The following is a 21217-nucleotide window of genomic DNA, read 5'->3' on the forward strand; positions in this document are numbered from 1 at the left end:
ACCATTTGTGCTCATTTGTAATTATTTTTTAGTGTTCTTTTCTTGTTCTAGAATTGTGCAAACATCTTACCTTGTGAGGTTTTCCTTGTAAGTTTGCAAATTGTGTATTTCTCTTTGAAAAAGAGTGTGCTCAAGAATTTGGGGTATAATTCTTGAGGGAGTTGTAAGGTTACTCTTTGTCCTCAAAAGAAAGAACAAATTAGAGAATTTGTTGGAAAATCCTTAGTGTGGATAGCTAAGGTAGTGGACGTAGACTTTGGTTGAGAAAGTCGAACCACTCTAAATCGTTGTGCAAATATTTTCAATTTTCTGGAAAAGCTTCCACCAAAATTTTAATTGCCAATTTACCTCCCTCTTGACCATTTCATCAATCGATTAACTCAACATACCCTTTTTTAATTATAAATATTATTATATTTATAAAAATATAATTTCTCTTAAATTATTAAAAAAAACCCAAATCTCTACAAATCTTAAATCCCCAACACTAATTCCTCATCGCCCCCTTTCCAATCTCGACTATCGCCGCTATACTCCATGTTATCCTTATATTCATATGCCTAAGTAGTTGGCGTCGCTGGTCGTTGAAATCATGTGGGATCGAGATTTTCATCCTAGGGTAGGGTGTAAAATTTTGTATCGTGGTTTTCGATTGGCCATCGATTGGTTGTGATTTCATAAAAGTCTTGATCACTGGGGGAAGTGGGATTTGGTGGAGCTTCGTCGATGGCAAATGACTACGGCCAACGTGGGTTTAGGAATTGAAATAAATTGTTTCAAAATTTTGGGGCTATTTCGAAAATTTGTGTGTTTTTTTTAAATACAATTTTGGTCTTTTAATTTTAAATAAAAATTTTAAAATTAACAGAATGTGGCACGTGTTATTTAACAGAAAAAATTAATGAGATTTACGGCCCAACATCTAAAACGATAAAATTTATAGCTTTAGATACCAAAATTATTCAAAAAAAATTATACTCTTCTCCGTAAAAAACGCTATAGTCAGAACAATTATTTTATAATTAATCCAAAGAAAAACAAACAAAAGATTCTCTTCTTCCTTATTTCTCATGTATTATGAAATTTCCTTAATTTATTTCTGTTATATGCACAACAGCACTAAATTTAGTTCCAGGTTTTTAATAGATTTTAGAAGAAGGGTCTGTGTTGAAGATTGAATTGAGGTGAAGTAACAGCTAAGTGATTCCTAAATATTGATTGAATTCTTGCATTTTCTTTGAATTTGCGTTACTTATTTTAGTCCCATCGTTTCAATGTTCTTGTTGTTCAAGTAAGGAAAGTTTTGGATTCAATTGCAATGGCTGCTCCACCACAAGCTTCTCTCACCTAATCCTGTATTTATATCGACAATCCTGCCTGTCGCCATGCCTTTCCGAGCCTCTCATTCAGCTGCAGCCAGCGGCTTTCTCATCGGGCTCGTGTTTGCCTTGCCCACATCCTCGCCGCCCCATTTTTCAAATGGATCAGTTGAGCTTCAGAAGCAACTTCCCAGTGCAATGGAGGAATCAATGCCTGCTGGAGTCACCATGCGTTTTATTCTCAGTTCACAAGGTATCTTTTTTAGTCTGTTTTTATTCCCCCCCCCCCACTTTTTTTTTTTTTAATTTTCTCCATTTCTTTTGATGATTTTACGAGTATTTGGAAGTTGGGTTTTTCTCAAATGATGTTCTTCATGTTACAATGATGATGAAACTTCATTTTAAGAAATTCAGCTTCTGCAAATTTTGTTTAAGTTTTGCAGTCAAAAACAGGGGATGCGTCTTATGTCATTTTGTTAGTTCATAATTGTCTCTTCCTTCTTTTAATATACGAATCAAGACTACCCAAGCTGGGATTTTCAATTTTTCTGCATTTCAGTAATAAATAAGCCACCTTCTCTTTTCTCTTCATCTTCCTTGAGATATTTGTTTTCTGTTTTTTGGCTCATGGAAATACTTAATCAAGTTGCTAAATTTATTCGTCCTCATCAGTTTTTTTCTAAAATATTATTACTGTGAATTGATGTCTTACAAGAGTAGACCTGTCCATGATGGCGGTTTTTTTTTTTAATTAAAACAATGATCTTGATTGTGTATCTGCCCTGTTTTCCAGGACGTTGTAAAAAAATTACTGTGTTTTTTCTAATCTGCTTCCACTTTCTTTTCTGTACGTATTCACACCTTAGCATGTTCAAATCTAAATCTGTGGAACTGAAAAACTGACGTTTTTGAGTTACATCAAACGGTCTCAAAATCCTTTTAGTTGCTTTTAGAATTAGAAATCTCTTTGAATCCTCAAATGATGCACCATAAATAATTATTTTCCCTATGGATTTCAGATCCTTTGACAATCTTTTCGTAGCAATTAAGTTTGTGCTTATTCTAGTTTCACATACAGTTGGTTTGACCATTTTGGATTCAGTGCTGCTGTCGCATATAAATTCTGGAGCTGTTGGAGCAGTAATCAAACTTATATAGCTCGAGGAACCTTAACAATGGCCGATGAGAATGACTTTAATGGTGATACCAACTTTCATGGGGCCAGCTCATTGAAAACCCAGGAAGAATCAGAGAAAATACCTGGCGTGAGTGGAGAAAATCAATCTTCAGGAAACAGCAAAGGAGATGAGAAAACCAACTCTGTTCCATTTTACAAGCTGTCTTCAACTTTTCATTTGCTGATTCGAGGGATATCATGTTAATGATCATCGGCACGATCAATGCCATCGGTAACGGTTTATGTATGCCCCTTGTGACAATCCTGTTCGGAGATCTTGCCGACGCATTTGGACAAAACCAGAGTAACAACAAAGTGGTTGATGTGGTTTCCAAGGTAGAGTTTTAACTTACTAATAACCTATATTTGATTTGAAATTTCTGAAATGAAGGCTTGGTTTATTAGATTCTTACAAAATCTTAGGTTGCTTTGAGATTAGTCTACCTCGCGGTGGGAGCTGGGTTGGCAGCATTTCTACGTAAGTAATTCCCTCGTTTTAAGTACTTTATGCCTTATTTTAAGCAGTGTGTGAGAAATCTAGGATTTGTTTTTTTTTTTCCAGAGGTGAGTTGCTGGATGGTAACTGGTAAGAGACAAGCTGCAAGAATAAGGGGTTTGTAATTGAAAACCATATTAAGACAAGATATTGCTTTCTTTGATATCGAAACCAACACGGGAGAGGTCGTTGGACGAATGTCTGGTGATACAGTTCTCATACAAGATGCAATGGGCGAGAAGGTATATATCGATTGATTAGAAAGTCCCACGGAAATCATCATATCGATGCAATCATCAAAATATCTGCTTACTTTTTTCACAGGTTGGGAAGGTGTTACAGTTGGTGTCCACATTTTTTGGTGGTTTTATTGTAGCATTTATCCGAGGATGGCTTCTTACTCTTGTCATGTTGTCCACAATCCCTCTCCTTGTAATATCTGGTGGAACAACGGCTGTGTTAATATCTAAGACTGCGTCTCGCGGACAATCGACTTATGCTAAATCTGCCACTGTTGTGGAACGGACAATTGGTTCAGTTAGAACTGTATGTTCAACATAAAACATAGTTATTGTTTTCTGTAAGTGAAATTATATGACCGATTCTTTGATCTGGTTCCAGGTTGCATCATTCACCGGAGAGAAGAAAGCCATAAGCAATTACAACAAATTTCTTGTTGCTGCATATAAATCTGGCGTTAATGAGGGCACTGTTGCTGGACTAGGTCTCGGCGTTCTATCATGTTCTGCAGTTATGCTCTGGCTGTATGGTTTGGCGGGAGGATGATTTTGGAAAGAGGGTATACTGGTGGTGAAGTACTTAATGTGATTCTCGCTGTTATGACTGGTTCCAGGTAAGTGAGAATTTGAGTTTTCGACTTGATTGCAGTGCATGTTTCATAGTTCATAGTCTGAACTCCTCGTGGTTATGGATGTTAAGGTCCCTGAGGCAGGCATCACCATGCTTGAGTGCATTTGCTGCTGGTCAAGCTGCAGCATTTAAGATGTTTGAGACCATCAAAAGGAAGCCAGAGATTGACCCATATGACACAAGGCGAAAAGTATTGAAGGAATTCGTGGGGGTATGGAGCTGAGAGGTGTTTGTTTCAGTTACCCTGCCAGACCAGAAGAACAAATTTTCAGTGGATTCTCTCTTTCTATTTCAAGTGGCACAACAACTGCTTTGGTTGGACAGAGTGGAAGTGGGAAATCAACTGTAATTAGTCTTATAGAGAGGTTTTATGATCCACAAGCTGGTGAAGTCCTTATTGATGGCATCAATCTCAAAGATTTCCAACTGAGATGTATCAGGGGAAAGATTAGTCTTGTTAGCCAAGAACCTGTGCTGTTTACGTCAAGCATTAGAGATAATACTGCATACGGAAAGGAATATGCGACCTTAGAAGAGATACGAGCCGCGGATGAACTTGCAATTGCTGCTAAATTTCGACAAACTACCTCAGGTTCTAATCCCTTGTACGAAAAATATGATTATTTCTTGTGTTGCATCACAAATTATATAAAACATGTGTAACTTTGATCTTCATATGTAGGGGCTAGAAACCATGGTTGGAGAGCATGGAATTCAGCTTTCTGGTGGACAAAAGAAAAGAGTGGCAATTGCAAGAGCAATTCTAAAGGACCCCCCCGAATTTTACTTTTAGATGAAGCTACAAGTGTATTAGATGCAGAATCTGAAAGAGTAGTTCAAGAGGCGTTGGACCAGATAATGGGCAATAGGACTACAGTCATTGTCGCTCATCGTTTGAGTACCGTGAGAAATGCAGACATGATTGCTGTCATTCTTCGAGGAAAGATGGTTGAAAAAGGTGGGTTTAAAGCAAGTTTGTAAAACACTGAACTTAATTTTAATAGCGCTTTATGATCTCATGAATTTGCATAAGCACTGTCATATACCTTCCCATTGTTGATAACATTTTGTGCATCAAGCAAGGTCTCATATGCCTTCCCATTGTAATGAATTTGCAAAAGCGACAGGAAGTTAAAAAGACTTCAAAATTAGCGAAGAAGAACAAACATGATCCCGATTCGAGAATGAAGGGGAAAGGTCCTCGCTTGCCTTCTACATCGCGAGCGGATCTTTATCGCCTGAACCGAAAAATATCTTCCGACAGTGATGACGGAAGATTCCGATTTCGCAAACGATGTTTACGAGTATGAGGATGAAGTGCCACAAGAAGAGTCCCGGAAGAACCGCCGGTTCGATCCTGTCGACAATTACGAATACGAAATCCCTGAGGATTTTGAGGTTCCCTAATTGATTTTTATTTCAATTTTGTTTCGCGATAATTTTATTTTGGTTGAACTTCGGATAACCGCGTCATATAAAAGCTAGCTATTAGGAGTGGAACTGCCTAAGTCCGTATAAATCCTCCTAGGAAATTCCGTACTTTCTAAAATGAAATCCCATTGCTATACTTCACAATTAGGTACCTACAATCAACCATGTTCTGCAGTGTCGGCTCTTACTCCAGAGCTCACAGTACGTGTGGAACCTTTGCATTATAGGAAATCTTCTTTGCTTGCAGACTAACCTGTTGTTCCTTATTTTTATTTATATTATGTTTATCAGCATTTTCTTCTTCTAATGTAGGATGTGAATGCGTCATCAGATGATGATGGCGGAAGGCATTTGAGGATGTTGCAAGTGATCACTGGGATGTCAACTGACGCCTTCGAAGGTAAGAATTTGTTGAATTTGCATTGTCGGATAAGTATGGAGTTTACTGATCAACCAAGTTCAATGACCTACGTTAGTTTGTAATTGTTGTAGTACTCTGACAGTTTTTAAATCTCATTCATGTTTTTTATTTAATCATACTATCTTTAATTGTCAAATAAAAGTTGCCGCCAGTATTTTTTGAGAGATTGTAATGAGTGTCCACAGAACATATTTGATATCTGTCTGGCACAGGACATCCTGCATTTCACTAGAAATCTGTCTAGTAATCATATTTGCCAATCTGAACTTTTCTTGTATTATATTGAAACATGGTATTTTGATTGAATTGCCACATGTAAGCTGCCATCCTAGGTTGAAAAATGTGGTGACATTGTCCAGAAGAAAAAATTTGGGGAACTATTCATGCAGGCATCGGGTTAGTTACCTTATTACTATTTACTTTTCAGTTGATATGATTTTTTTTTGGGTGGTTGCAGACAAGACGAAGAGGAATAACATGGTTCTGTCAAGTGTGGAATAGAATTTGAATAACTGTTTTGAAGTCGACCAAAATCGTAATGTTCTATGTGAATGAAAGTGGATTTTCCATATTAGGAGCAACCATAGCTTTGTTAGTGATTTTTCAATATTTATATGTTAAGCTTGTCATTCTTTTGAACTCTTTTCGGTATAGAAAAAACAGATGGTCCTTCAAACTTTTTATGCTTATGCAATGGCTTTTGGATGGCTGTAATTCTCTGCGCATTCGGATCCTCTCATGGTCTTTGTTCTGTTTCATTGAATATTCTGTGATCGTCTGTCACCGAATAAAATATAATTGTTAAGATCCTGAAGATTTTTCTTGCGTGTTTGGCTTTCATCAGTGCTTGGCAGATATCCGAAGAAGATTACATGAAGCAACGCGATCATGTTGCCAAAATGCGCAGCCTTCTTTTCCGTCATGAAATGAAGCAGAAACGCATCAAAAAGATCCAAAACCTATCATCGTTTAAAAAATAAGGATAAGCCGAAAGTAGAATCTGCAGAAATGCTGATGGATCCAGAGGCAGCCAAAGAACAGGCTAGGAAGCAAGAGTTCAAACGGGCTGAGGTGATCTCATTTTCCTTTGATTTAATAAATTTCCCGTGTTCGAACAAGGTTCTGGCATCTGTACTTTACCAAAACATAAATAACAAATGTTGAATCTTGATTTTCTCCCTATTGCTTTATGATGCAGGAGCGATTGACTTTGAAGCACAAAAATAAGTCAAAGTGGGCAAGGCGGATTTTGGAGCGTGGTTTGAATGCTCAGGATGAAGGTACTCGAGTAGCTATGGCTGAACAGCTTCACCATCATGCTCTTTTGACGAGAAAAATTAACACTGTTAACGACAGCAGTAGTAGTAGTAGTGATAGCAGTAGTGAAGAGGATGAGGAGGGTTCAAACGAGGATAGGGCATCTGAATTGCTAGAAAAAGAAAAAGAGAAAACACTGAAAGAATTAGAAGACGATGAAGATTTGCCCAATTCTGGAGTTCTTTCTTTATCTTTCATGGTATTTGTTGTTGTATTTTTCATTTGGGCTGTCAAAGATAACTATGAGCTGTATTTGTTTATTTTATCCTGATGTCTTCTGCCTCATTTGTTATTTGTTAGGTTCGTGGAATGAAGAAAGAAAGGAAGAAGCAATTGAAGAAGCCAAGCTTGAGCAATTGGAGGGTACAAATGGTGCAGTAAATTCAAAACCCGCCACTGCAAGTGGTAGAAGGGTCTTCGGTAGGGCTAATAATGAAGTCCCAGTCTCCCAGACTCTAACAAGAAGACCAAATCGGATAAGATGAAAGTGGATAATTATTATGGCAACAGCGATAGTGAAGATGATTTGGAAGCCAGAGAGAATTTTAACATTGAGGCTGGCAGAAGAAACGATGTTGAGAAGGATGCTGGACCTCTTTATGATAGTACAGAAGGAGCCGATGTTTCTGTATTCAAGGTAATAGCGCTTCTGATTTTCTTGCAGCCTGCTCTTTTTCTATTATTTTGTCTGCAAGGGTAATAGAAAACTGTACTGTTTTCGGATCACAGAATTTTGATAATGTTGTTGGAGACCTCGATTCAAAAACAACGTATGAAGTTGCTATTTTTGCGTCTGACTCGTGGAGAAAGGTTATTATTATCCCTTGCTATCACTTCGATTATTCTTTAATCCAGAGTAAGCTGGATTTCCTGGCTAACTGGTCTTTATGCAATCACAGATGAAAAGTGGGAACCTACTGCGCATAGTCAAGACATTGAGGTTTGATCTCTCTGATACTCTTAAGTTTGCTCTACTTTGTGTGTTCTGGCAGCTACTTATTGTTCTGTTCCTTTTCTTGTAAACTCTGAAGGTGGGAGAAGAGGAAAGTGATTCAGATAGCGGACAACAAATGGTGGGTATTGTCCTCCGGCCCCAAGGAATAATATGAACTCCCTTCTCAAGCGGAGCTCATTCAACTTGCTTTTGCCGGGGTTGACGTAGCAGAAGAATTTGAAAAGGATAAACAAGAGATCTTGAATGAGGAAAACCCCGAACCGGATAAACCTGTTTTGCTCCCCGGTTGGGGTCAATGGACTGATGTACAGAAGAAAAAAAGGTTTGCCGTCATGGATGCTTAAAGAACATGACGATGCTAAGCGGAAGAGGGAGGAAACTCTTGAGAGAAGGAAGGATGCACGTCTTAATCATGTCATTATCTCCGAAAAGGTGGATAAAAAGGTAAGTGGTCTAGTTTTGTTCTTCCAACTTTCATCTAAAGTGCATATTCGGTTGTGTCAAATGAGCCAATTGCTATGTCTATTTGTGTTCATGAACATTCGTCACAAGACCTGCAAATTTCATTCATTCTGATAAGAGATGTTGAATTGCACTCTTCGTTTCGTTTGGGACATACTTCAATTGCGCGCTTTACGGTGGTAAAATGGTTAAGTTCTCTAAATCTATATTTTGTGGTGGTAAAATGGTTAAGTTCACATCCAAGGAACTTTTTATGCGCGTGCCGATTGGATCGGAATCAAACCCAGAGACTGAAGTCAGAAGTCTGAACCGGCCAGAAGTAAGTTCATTTTTTCTTTCAAAACCATAATCCTCAGTATATTTCTTTTGGGAGTCGGAGTAATTGTGCTGTTGTTTTACGTGGTGGACATCGTAGGGATTCACAAAAATGGCATCAACTTGGGAAGCTATTTCCGATGTTCCTCTTCTTTCACATCTAAATCATCCCACCTCTCCTATATATTCATTGCATGCATTAGTACACAAATATGAAAGAAATTAGAAATTGGCCGGAAGAAATAATTTATAGACACTTAGAGATCAAACAAAAATTATATTGTAGTTACACAAATATTATAAAATGATGGAGGAACATGTGATTTAAATTTGATCAAAGATAAATTTAAAATTAAAGAAATAAGGACTATTTTGTTTTAATAACTCAAAATTTTCAGAAAATGGTTTTACATTCAAGAATCAAAGTAGGTTGCACACAAACTGCTACCAAAAATTACTTTCCATATGGTGGAAACTGAGAACAGCAACCTTTTCTGTATTCAAAAGGAAAATAAAATATTCTCAAAAGACTTTTTATGTACAAGTGAATGGGAAAATTAGCAAGAAATAACAGAACAGAACAGAACAGATTTCATTGCAGAAAACAAACCCCCAAAAAAACATTTTTACATTTAGAGCTCCTCAAACCCTTCCTCGTCTCCATCTTCCTCCACCCTTTGAAGCTCTCTCCTCCAAGTTTCCATCTTTGCAAAAAATGCAAATTCGTCGTTAGTTACACACCGTCGACGCAATCAATGAATGAGACGATTATTATGTACAACACAAAAGCAACCAACAGAAGGAAATGTGAGATTCAATTATGAGCTGAATTAATTGTAGTGACACCTTCATCTGTATCTAAATTTATGCACTCTCATGCTTCACAATTTGAACCGGAAAAAAAAAGAAGCAATTGTACCTGATCATCCGAACACCGCAATTGCTCTGCAACAAATAGTATGTTCTCAGAATCTCCCGGTTTCACTACCTTACCTAAACGTTTAGCTACTTCATCGTAGCTAATCATTTCCACCTTGAAACCATTGCTCATGAACAGATTGTCCATCCATTTCTGTGTACTGGACTGCAACAACATGAAAAACAGACAACATGGGCATGTGTTTCGAAAAGAAAAGCAATACAAGTAAAGAACAGATACAATCTATGGAAAACATGACAGACCTTGTTACCAAATTCGGTCTCTGCCAACCATGCAGGCAACTCTCCCAAGAAGTGGCAACCCTTCATGGCCATTCCACTGGCTGTTAATAAAATCTCTTCAAAACTTGCCAAAGTCATCACAGGCAGTCCCTACGAAATCAAAACATGAAAAAAAATATAATTTTTTCTAGGTAAATTAATCCTTAGAAGTTTCAGCTGCCAAGCAATGTAGAGGCCGTTTCCACCTGTATCGCCCATATGCTCGGACGATTACCATTAAAGCCTTTCATAACCAAAGTTTCTTGAATGTTAGGTGATTCCAATGGAACATGAAGAAGTAAACATCTTCTCGGGATCTTCGCACCGATACCTAATTTCGTTCAAGAACATCCTCTCAGAACATGAACTACTTATCCAGCCCAAGCACTAACCATATATGCAATAAAAATATCAGATTGCCATAATTCCAGACATACACAGACAACATATAAAAGGAATTGCTCGTTTCCCTAAAATATACATCACAACATTAATAAACTATGCAGAATTAAGTTCAAGAGTCAGGCACCCACCATTCAGCTTTTCTGTGGCCTTTTGGAATACCCTTTTAGGGGATATATCGAATATAATGGTTGAGCTTGGCCAATTAAGCCTGTATGGCCGAGTATCCATTCCATCTGATAAAAGAACAACCTGCAAATTTTCACAGGGAAAACTTAAATTTCTACTGCAAAGAGTTCGATTCAACCTCGAGTTAAGTGAAAATCACCTGTTTAAGCCCATCCATGTGGTTCACAGTACGAAGCAGCTTGTCATCAATGAATTTGGTCGCAATGCAATACTGTTTCGATTTGTTTTCCAAATCCATCCGAGTGTGGGGCAAAACAAAACACCCGGCATATGGGTCAACAAAAAGAGGGTCTGCATGTAAAATACATATTATTCTTAACCTCAGTTGAACAGAAGGTAATATACGTAGAGTGAATTGGGGGAATCCTTTTTGCTTGCCTGGCCGTCGGGTCTCTTGAAAACGAAGAGAAGCTGAGTTGATGGCCGAGTTAAGCAATGGGTCGTTTTCATCGCTAAGTTGAGCTCGGATTGAGCATGCATTCCGCTGCTTCTTCTTCCTATGGGCGTTGGAGAGGAACAGTGCTGCGATCGAAGTCGATGGGGGTGGCGCCGTCGCGCACGCAAATCGGAGCAATTCCATGTTGTCTTTGGATGGATGTGATTCGTTTCGCTTTATGAATTTGGAGTTTGGACGGCAGAGTTTAGATGAATTTTTTATCATATTCGGTGGTGAGCGTATCGTAAGGAGCGTAAAACAGGGGCAGTTGTAGAACATCTCTTTACTCAATATCATATTATACTAGGGTAAATTACCCAAATGGTCATCTGACTATTATTGATATTTTATAGGGTAAACTACGTATTTAGTACATTTACTATCAGTTGTTATTTGTTTTTTAAACTCATACTTAAAGTTTAGTTTTTGTTTCAATTTAGTACTATATTAAAAGTTTAACGTTAATTTTTGAAACAAATTAAAAGTTTAGTACTAAAAAGAACCAAAAATGATTTCTTAGGTACTAAACGCTCTAAGTTTTTTAACGATGGTTACTAAAATAAAATAAAAACTAAATGTTAAGTATGATTTTGAAAAAAAATGAAGTTTAGGTACTAAAATAGACTAAAACTAATAATTTAGGTACTAAATAGGTAATTTACCCTATTTTAATTGGGTCACAAGACTATTAAATGCATAATTTAATCACTCAAATTATCAAAAGTTAGAAAATGATCCATTTCCCCCTGAAATTTCATTAACAGATGGATAGCTATAGTTAGGGATACAAGTCATTCAAGTTTAATTAAATTTAATTTTCTTTTTTATAAAATTCAAGATAACAACACCACCACTACGATAACAGTATTATATTAGCCTAACGATTTTAATCTATGGGAAAAGCATATTTAAATTAATAAATATAATAATTACGTAATAAAAGAAACATATTCAAAAGACATATATCGAATTATCAGTCGATCTACACCGATTTCATATACAAAATTCATAAAATGATATGCACATAAATTAAAATTATTAATTTGTAGGTTTGAGACGATCAAGCAAAGAAATAACAAGTACAAGAGTTATTTTCCATTTTGTATTTTTATTTCATTCTAATTAAAAAATAAGTATTTAAATCATATATTTTTATTATTTGAATGTTGAATTCTTTAATCAAAATAAAATATTTCATTCTTTAACCATTCCAAATTATCTGTTAAAAAATGATTATTCTTCATTGATGAATTATAGCTCCATTTGCTCAACAAAGTATAATGGGGACTTGAAATTTTGATTTCACTTACAATCCAAGTATATTTTTAACAGATTGTTAGGACGTATTGTATTCGATTTTGCAAAACGAAGAACTACAGATAGAAATTGAAATATTGGGAGTAAATGAGTTCTCAAATCGATAAGTTCAGAGATTAGACTGTTAGGTAAACCAACATACCCATTCGATTCGATCCGATTTCAACCATACTAGTTACATGAAAGATACAGGCAGCCATCAAAATGTATTTACTTTGTTTCTTAGTAAAGCACGTCCTTTTTTCCTGTGATATATATATATATATATATATATATATATATATATATGAGAGAGAGAGAGAGAAATAATATGCTAAAATGAGGAGTTCTGATTCCAGACAGCCTCAAATAAAAGCCAAGCCGATGTTTTTTTGTGGGGTTTTTCCTTCTGTTTTCTTTGATGGTGATGAACAAGCTAGTGAAATGAAAGAAGGAAAAAAGGATTAAAATCTGCCTCAAAGATCCGACTTTCAAAAGGAACAAGCAGGATATCGCTGTTGAAAGGCTCTCTCAGGAAAGAGAGCCCGGAAACAGTAGCACATACAAAAGGCTGCTTCTTTTTCAAGAACCAACCACGGAAACGTGAACAACAACTAAAATGTTAACCGTATAAAAGAATACATATCTTTAACTCTCCTCAAATGATATTACAAAGGAAGATAATAAATCTTCAAAAATATATATATAAAGAAAATCATTTGAAAAGAGGATTGAAGAGAAAGAGAAATGGAAAAAAGAAAGTTGTGACGGTGAGCGATCTGAGAGAGAGCTTGAAGGAGTTGGGAGCATTCCTGACCGTTGTAGATAAGGTTAATCTGATATCTCCTAGCCAAAATGGCTTTAACATAAGATTCTCGGTCTTAATTATTGGTTGTTCATTTGGAAGCTCAACTGATGGGTTTAGAGGTAGACCAGGTGCCTCGTTTCGCCTGCTCCACATGCCTTGCGCTTCCGGTTTGCTGAGGGTAAGGAATCTTTTCCTCTCAAGCTTAGTGGCGTTGGGTTCCCTTCCAAGATCTGAGATGTTGCTGGGGCTGATGGTTGTGCTGGCGTCGACACTCGAGGGTGGAGTTAATTTTACAAGTCGGTGAGCCTCATTCCTTAGAGTCAGCATTAGCATGTGGAAAAGACTGGATGTTGATTTAGGTCGTTGAAGAGTTGATTGCATTTGTTTGATCTTGCGACTTGTTAGTTGTGGGCAGACTCCTGTGAGTGAAACAGTACAAGGCTTGACTGTGCTAGAAGCGGCTGCACCGCAGTCTGTACACGCATTTTACTCCCACGTAAGCTTTTTTCAGTTCGATAGCTAGCTGTGGTTATTCTCAAGATGTCACTGATAGAACCATTGGTCGAATGAAATTATTTGAGTACATGGGAGGAGTGGTAAAGGAAGCTAAATGTCCAAAACTTAGATGGTTTTGGGTGTCTGGGTATGACGCATTGGCAATATTGAGAGGTAGTTAAATTCTCCGGGTAAGGTATTGAAGGCCACTTCGAAGCTGCAGTGGCAAGATCATGGGTTTTTGTTTCAGTTACTGCTTGTTCGGAGTTGGTGTTGATATATGAGTGTGGCCTTTGGGTCGAAGTTTGCTCGTTTATTGTTTTGGGTGCACTCTTTTTCGTCCATCAAGAAGTTTTTTTAACGACTTCCCTGACAATGTGTAATTCTTCTTCCAGTAATAAAATTTTACTTTTCAAAAAAAAAAAGTATTTACTACCAGGCAGCTAGAAAGTAGAAATAGATTAGGTTGGAGATAAATTAATTTGAGAAAAATGCATGTTTTTACCATCAGCAACCAAAATTTTCTTTGGAAGTTGGGTTTAAACAGTAAGATATCTAGAGAACATTAGACCGATCTCTTCATTCTTCCTCCTCCCCTTCGTTATCGGCAACATTGAAGTAGCGGAGTTCGTAAACGGAACGATCTTTGTTGGAGGCGATCACCCAAAGCCAATCACGAACATTGTGCTTCTTCAAGTACTTCTTAGTCAAGTACTTGACGTACCTAGAAACCAAACAGAAATCCGAAGGATCAGTCCACTGAAACTCAAACTCAAATGTCGAAAATCATAAGCTGGTTCTTTTCTTTCTAAGAAAAGTCCGAAGAAAGGTTTCAGACATCCAAGGAAGGATCAAAGCAGCAGTAGCTCTCAAAGCCCGGCGAAGGAAAAAGCTCTCAGGCGGCCACTGCAAATGTTTTGAGAAACAAGCCTTAAAGATTGTCATCATAGACCTTAACATTAAACCTATTCTATCCATAACAATAAGCAGCTAAAGTTATCTGAAGTCTTCACATGATAAACAAAGGCTTACCTTAAAAACTTAAATTCAAGTTAAGCAGCAAACAAAAACCCAATTTGTAATAAGGTTCAATTCAATTTCAATGCAAAAATGCAACCAAAGTGGGAAATTGAAAGGCAATAGTATTAAGATCTCAGACATCCAAGGAAGGTTTAAAGCAGCAGAAGCTCTCAAGCCCGGCGAAGTCGAAAGCTCTCAGGCAGCCACTGCGAATGTTCTGAGAAACAAGCCTTAAGGTTATCATCATTGACCTTAATCATGAAACTAAAAGAGTTCAACCATCTTTGCCTAAGATTCAAAGCCGTTTTCAAAATCTAAAATTCAGAGATGCGACACACATGCTCTATCCAAATTACAGCTAAAAGATGAGGGGAGAAATGGAGAAAACCGCTTGGAAATGTCGGAGTCCGACACGACGGCGATTCTGTTCTTTTCGTGGGTGAGAGTGACAGAATAACCGAGTGCACCAGCTTGCCACCGACCTTGATCCGTTCCTGGAGGAACTTCTCGAGTAAGGCAATGTCCATGATCTTATCATCAACCGGCTTAGAACAGTCGATGGTGAAGGTCGCTCCCTTCTTCTTCCCCTTGGGTCGGGCTGCTGCACCACGACTCATTTTCCACCAACTTACTTCGTTCCGAACGAGTCAAATCAGTTAAAATGGAAGAGAAATAATAAAGACGAAGGTAGGTTTAGAGAGAATACCGTAGCTGCCACTGCCTATTTTGAAGATAATCAATGGCGGCTAAACTTAATATACGGTTTTGTTATATTTTCGATCGGTTTTGTTATTATTGAACACTTTATCAAAAATGTTAAAACATATTAATATTTTTAGGTAGAAATAATAATATTTTCGATAAATTTTTATTTGTTTTATTAAAAAAAATAAAACCGATAACACCTTTCTTTAACTGTATATTAAGACTGCTGCATGTGAACAAATGCCGGTAACATTGTATATATGGATTTCTTAGTTTAGGCTATTGCATGATTACCTTTTGCGTAAACTACGCATTTTGTAATTAAACTATTAGTTTTGATATATTTTATCATCTAAATTTTTAATTTTTTTAAAATCATATCTAACGGTTAGTTTTTATTTTATTTTAGTACTTCGTCGTTAGGGGTGCTTATCGAGCGAATCAATCACGAGTTAGGAAGTGCTCATTAAAAAATTTTGTTGTTCAACTCGTGCTCGTTAAGCTCATTACTCGTCTTGTTTGCTTTTCTCATTGCTCGTTAAGCTCACCAAAATTTTTATCTTATTTTTTTAATTATAGGTGTTGAAAACATTTTGATGTTTCAATATAACAAATAAAGTACTATAGAATTTTAAGATTTTATTTGATTTTAAATTATATATTCAATTAAATTATTCGAATATCATAAATATTACTCCAAGTTTTCAAATGTCAATTTTAATCCTTACTTAAGTATAAAATTGTGTTTTAGTCTTAAAATATTTTTAAAACAATTTTTACAAAGTATTTCAAACCTTAATCGGGCCAAAAATAATTTTTACAAATGGAGGTACCGATACACTCTTGGGTGTATCGATACACCTCCAACATCGAATGTAATTAGTGTACCGATACACAGCCGATGTATCGATACACTCTTGGCTCCGAGAAGCATCGAATGTAATTAGTGTACCGATACACTTAGGGTGTACCGATACACTAGGTCAACCAACGGTCGAAATATTTTAATTTTACACTGAGTGTATCGGTACACCTACGCTCCCAATATATATTTTAAATGGTATTCACACCATAACAGCTCTATTGACTTCACCAATGATCCCTAACGTTCAGAAGTGATCCAATGTGTATTTAAACAAGTTCTGAAGCCATTGATCAACAAAAATTGAGAAAGAATCAAGAGAGAAAACATCAAACATTAAGTTTGTGAAATTCAAGCCAATTTTCCTTCCATATTCATTTTGCTTTCAAGAACACATTTTGTGCTCAATTGTATTCATCTTTGAATGTTCTTTTCTTTTCTAGAATTGTGCAAACATCTACCTTGTGAGGTTTTTCTGTAAAATTTGGGAATTTGTAATTTTCTCTTTGGGAGAGAGTGTTCTCAAGAATTTGGGGTATAATTCTTGAGGGAGTTGTAAGGTTACTCTTTGTCCTCAAAAGAAAGACAAATTAGTGAATTTGTGGAAAATCCTTAGTGTGGTTAGCTAAGGTAGTGGACTTAGATTTTGGTTGAGAAAGTCGAACCACTCTAAATCGCTGTGCAAATATTTTCAATTTTCTGCAAAAGCTTCCACCGAAATTTTTATTGCCAATTCACCCCCTCTTGGCCGATTCATCGATCGATTAACTCAACAATAGGTAAAATCTACTAATACTATATAAAGTTTAGGCTCAATACAAAATATAATTGCCTAAACTTTACCTCGAAAAACGATTTGACGTCTAAAGAATTTTTAGCTAAAAATTGGTGTCTAACGTTTTCTCATTTACACTTTCAGATGCCTAACGTTATATTTTTAATTTTTTAATTTTTAATAAAAAAATATTATTTTTAATGAAAAATGATTTTTTTAAAAAAAAACTTAATTTATTTACGAAAAGAACCCTAAACTTTTAATGAAATTATAAAAAAAACTCAAAAGAACTAAAATATCTCATTACAACCCCGTTACCATGGTGGAACGCTGGTGGAATGCCGACGGAGTGACAACGAGGTTGGGTTTTGAGCGGAATTTTACGGTGGTTCAAATGGTGGTGACGGCGTGGCATATGAACGTCAGGATCGACCGGAATCTACGAAAAATAACAAAGGTGGCTTAAAATCCGACGAACATTCGAACGCTTCTCCACGAAAAATGGTGACAGCTTACAGTGAAAGGCCAACGAGAGTTTGATTGGAAGTCGACGTCGATCCTAACGATGATGGCAGTGACAGTCACGGCCGGTTAATCGGCCGACGACCATGGAAGGGGGAACGAGGGAAAGGAGAACTGAGAAGGGGGGAACCAGGGCTCGACATGTGTCGTTTAGCGGTCAAATTTAATGGTCGTTATGGTCCAAGTACCTAAAAGTATTCTGATGAAAACGTTAGGCAATTAAGTCAAAAATTCTTTAGGCACTAAAACGTTTTTCTAGTCAAAGTTCAAGCACTTATTTTTATATTAAACCTAAAGCTTAATATAAACATAAATTGATAAATTTAACAAAAAAAAATGATCAAAAGAGTGTATGAAACAAATTCAAAGCCTAAACTCCAAAATCAAAAATACATTAAAATAATAATTACTGTTTAATTTTTTGGTTTAGTAAAATATTAATTAATAATTTATTATTTATTATTTTTATTAGAAAATTAATAGATTAGTCATTTATCATCTATTAGTAAATTAGTAATTTTTTTAATGAAATAATGTATTATGATAACTAGTAAAAAATTATAAAAAAATTAACGAGCTACTTGTGAAATTATAAAGTCGAGTTGGACTTTTCTCGACTCAGCTCGTTAAGGTCTCGAGTCGAGTTCAAGTTCGAGTCAAGTTAACCCGAGTCGAGCTTTTATAAAGTTTTAACCAAGTCCAGCTCGAGTTGCTCAACTCATTAATCACCCCTACTCGTCGTTAAAAACTTAATGCATTTAATACCTAAACTTTCAATTTATTTTTTAAAACTTAACTTTAAATTTTGAATGGGGTAATAAAATCTTATACCAAAATTAACTTTAAATTTTATTTTTCAAAACTTAACTTTAAATTTTCAAAACTTAACTTAACTTCAGGTATGGTTTTGAAAAAATTAAAAATTTTATACTAAAATAGACCAAAATTGATAGTTTAGATACTAAATGCGTAATTTACCCTTCTCTTTTTGTTTCTAATTTTGGGCTGGAATCCAATGAACAGATTATTCAAAACAAAGAAATCATGTGTTAGTTTTTGATCCAACTCTAATTAACTTTAGCACATCCCAAATTTTATGTTAGTATATTATTATTAGGATCTATGATTATTTTTTATTTTAAGAGTGGATTTAATTTATATGTTTTAAGAGTGGATTTAATTTATATGTTTTAAGAGTGGATTTAATTTATTTAAAATTTCAAAATTCATTCAAATAATAATAGTTAAAAATTATTATTAATCATGTCATTATATATTGTATAACTTAATTTGATATGTGCCAATCATTTTAAAAAATAAATGGATGAAACTTTATGTTAATATATAAAGGCCAATGATTAGTTATTGAATTATACAGAAGTTATAAGTTTAATTTATATATTTTAATTTAATTTTTTTATATTTTATATTTTTAAATTTTAATATTTCAGTTAAGGTTTAAATTATAATCGTTAAATAAAATTTTATTATTAATTATCCTATGTACATTGTATAAATTGTGGATTTAAAATCTATTGTGTAATTTAATTATTTTTAATGACTATAATTTAATCATATTACTAAATTAAAATAATTTTTTAATTACATATGGAGAATTATAATGGCATAATACCAAAAATAACCTTCAACATTTATCAAAATGGTCATTTTGCACTCTATTCTATTTTTGGTGCATTTTGGTCTCCAACTTTTTATTTTAAGACAAAAGGCTCTACATTTTATAGAATAATCACTTTATCTCTTTTTATTCCTAGGGTATTTTAGCCCTTAACGTTTCAATTTAGGTTTTAAAAGGTTTCTATTTTGGAGTGTTAATCGTCTGTAATGTTTTTCATCTATTGAGGGAATTTTTTGCCCCAAAATAAAATGTTGGGGGCCAAAATCTCAAAAAAAAAGGGCCAAAATGATCATTATAGTAAACATTGGGCCATTTTTTGCATTAGGTCAATTATAATTATAATATGGACAAAATTTAACCAATAGGGTTTTGTGTTCCTAAGAAGGAGGGGCAAACCGGGAAAGGGATTTGTGTGATTTCATTTCATCGTAAAAAAGTACGATTCAGCTAGTGATTTCATTACAGAAACTCCGTCGTTCCAGGAAAGTGATTTCGCTAGACTTCCTAGGGTTTCGATGCTCCCGCCGCCGTACGTGGATAACACAAAAGCTTAAACATCGCAAATGAGAGATGGAAGACGAGCTAATCGCCGTTATTCCTTGCTCTTCCATTGTTGTTGATTCCGTCCTCAGATTCACAACGGTAAAATCATCTTAGTTCTATTTACTATCGTAACTTGTTTTCGTTTCTTTTCTTTCCAAACCCAAAGAAAAGGAAAAAAAAGAGGAATTGAAATATATTTTCAGGCAGGTGCACTCTGGGGATTTTGTTCAGCCCCGTATGATGCTCGTAAAAGAGGTATCAATCTTAAATTTTCGATCAATTATTGAAGTCTCAGCGGACAGCGTTAGTATTGTTCTAATTTTGGTTGATTTGGTGTTCAGGTTTAACTGGTCTTGCTCGAGCTTCGTTTGTGGTAAAGAAAACTTAGAAATTTTGGTTGACTATTTCATAGTATTAGGGCTTTCTTTTGTATTTGATTTCAATTTGATCAACTTATTCCAAAGAGATTTAGGTGTTCTTTTCTCAATGTTGATTTCTTTTCTCTCTTAAATTCAATTGCAGGCAAAGTCTGTCGGAAAATTCGGATTCCAATGTGGTAATTCAACATCTCTTTCTCATCAATGCTTTGCCTGGTTTTCGGCTTAGGATAGTACTTTGGTGTTCTATTATCTAAATAGAGGATGTGATTTTGCTTTTAGGATGTCTTTCAAACCCATTTTTCTACTTGTTTATGAAGCATGTGATGGGTTTTGAATCACTTCACATTTATATTCAGGACTTGTTGCCGGTGTATTTGCCACCACTCGCTGTAGCCTTCAGAGATACCGGAAGCAGAACGACCAGGTTTGTTAATAAACTTTTGAAGGGGTTAAGCAAACATAGATCATTTCTATGAAAATCAGGGAGACTTGCAGAGAACATTTGTGCCATAGTATTGGTTAGTTAAAGGCAGTTCCCTAGCACATTTATCGTTTGGTTTGCCTCCTGTGAAGGGGTAAACAGCTCTGCTCATGCTCGTGATATGGGGACAACATGAACATTTTGTTTTGCAAAACAATGAACACTTAATTGCATGTCTTCAGTATTCACGTTCCTCGAAGTGTCTACTATGCATATATAAGATGACAAGATTCAGGTTCATAAGAGTGATTTTTCCAGTGTTCATTATGCATATAAAAGGGAACTGAAATTCTGTTGTCATGGTGCGTGAAATAGCTCAAGGATGTGTCTACAGTGATCATCAAGCTTGTTTTATCTATTTCAGTTAAACACTTTAATTGCGGGTGCCGTTGCCGGGGCTGCTGTTGCTGCGAGGACCAGAAGCTGGACAAATGTGGTTGGGGTGGCATGCCTCGTTTCGGCCTTCAGTGTTGCTGCTGAAGTTTCCAGAACAAATTGAAAGTCGAGTGGCCTAATCTATGTCGATTAGAGGTAACCAGGGAATGGCCAAAGGATTTTGGAATTTGTAAGAGTAAACCTCTTATGTAATACAGATTTGAATATGGAAATAATGCACAAGGTAATCACTATTGCTGCAAACACAAGCTGTTGCATGAATGAAAATAGGGTGAAATGTTATTTTGATTAGATTGGCAAAGTTC

At 35.7% G+C, this 21217-nt stretch overlaps 2 protein-coding genes, 2 non-coding genes and 3 pseudogenes across 4 annotated transcripts; 3 read left to right on the top strand and 4 right to left on the bottom strand.

The window, feature by feature from the left end:
• Positions 1–2494: 2494 nt before the first annotated feature.
• Positions 2495–19666, top strand: LOC120192966 (annotated as a pseudogene).
• LOC120193074 lies at positions 4976–8634 on the top strand (annotated as a pseudogene).
• Positions 9356–11239, bottom strand: LOC120193081 (putative S-adenosyl-L-methionine-dependent methyltransferase MAV_4873). Its single transcript, XM_039195698.1, has 7 exons — positions 10933–11239; positions 10694–10845; positions 10497–10617; positions 10170–10294; positions 9946–10074; positions 9683–9847; positions 9356–9467 (listed from the first exon to the last, which is right to left on the bottom strand). The coding sequence occupies exons 1-7, from the start codon at positions 11213–11215 to the stop codon at positions 9396–9398; spliced, it is 1047 nt and encodes a 348-aa protein (XP_039051629.1). The 5' UTR covers positions 11216–11239; the 3' UTR covers positions 9356–9395.
• On the bottom strand, positions 14147–15226 carry LOC120193084 (annotated as a pseudogene).
• Positions 14418–14542, bottom strand: LOC120193087. The gene has a single exon (XR_005522828.1). It is a non-coding gene; the product is annotated as a small nucleolar RNA SNORD14 (small nucleolar RNA).
• LOC120193086 lies at positions 14739–14861 on the bottom strand. Its single transcript, XR_005522827.1, has one exon. It is a non-coding gene; the product is annotated as a small nucleolar RNA SNORD14 (small nucleolar RNA).
• LOC120193083 (outer envelope pore protein 16-4, chloroplastic-like) lies at positions 19554–21174 on the top strand. Its single transcript, XM_039195700.1, has 6 exons — positions 19554–19754; positions 19859–19910; positions 19997–20028; positions 20178–20211; positions 20392–20459; positions 20881–21174. The coding sequence occupies exons 1-6, from the start codon at positions 19683–19685 to the stop codon at positions 21013–21015; spliced, it is 393 nt and encodes a 130-aa protein (XP_039051631.1). The 5' UTR covers positions 19554–19682; the 3' UTR covers positions 21016–21174.
• The last annotated feature ends 43 nt before the right edge of the window (positions 21175–21217 follow it).

Source organism: Hibiscus syriacus, unplaced genomic scaffold (genome assembly GCF_006381635.1).
Source record: "Hibiscus syriacus cultivar Baekdansim isolate YM2019G1 unplaced genomic scaffold, ASM638163v2 tig00116984_pilon, whole genome shotgun sequence".
Classification (NCBI taxonomy): domain Eukaryota; kingdom Viridiplantae; phylum Streptophyta; class Magnoliopsida; order Malvales; family Malvaceae; genus Hibiscus; species Hibiscus syriacus.

Excerpts from the sequence above, each read along its gene's own strand:
- LOC120193081 (XM_039195698.1), bottom strand. The coding sequence starts at position 11,215 with ATGATAAAAAATTCATCTAAACTCTGCCGTCCAAACTCCAAATTCATA. Across the intron at positions 10,846-10,932 it reads TCAAGAGACCCGACGGCCAG|ACCCTCTTTTTGTTGACCCA; the intron begins GCAAGCAAAAAG and ends TTTTACATGCAG. Across the intron at positions 9,848-9,945 it reads AGACCGAATTTGGTAACAAG|TCCAGTACACAGAAATGGAT; the intron begins GTCTGTCATGTT and ends ATGTTGTTGCAG.
- LOC120193083 (XM_039195700.1), top strand. The coding sequence starts at position 19,683 with ATGGAAGACGAGCTAATCGCCGTTATTCCTTGCTCTTCCATTGTTGTT. Across the intron at positions 20,212-20,391 it reads AAAATTCGGATTCCAATGTG|GACTTGTTGCCGGTGTATTT; the intron begins GTAATTCAACAT and ends ATTTATATTCAG. Across the intron at positions 20,460-20,880 it reads ACCGGAAGCAGAACGACCAG|TTAAACACTTTAATTGCGGG; the intron begins GTTTGTTAATAA and ends TATCTATTTCAG.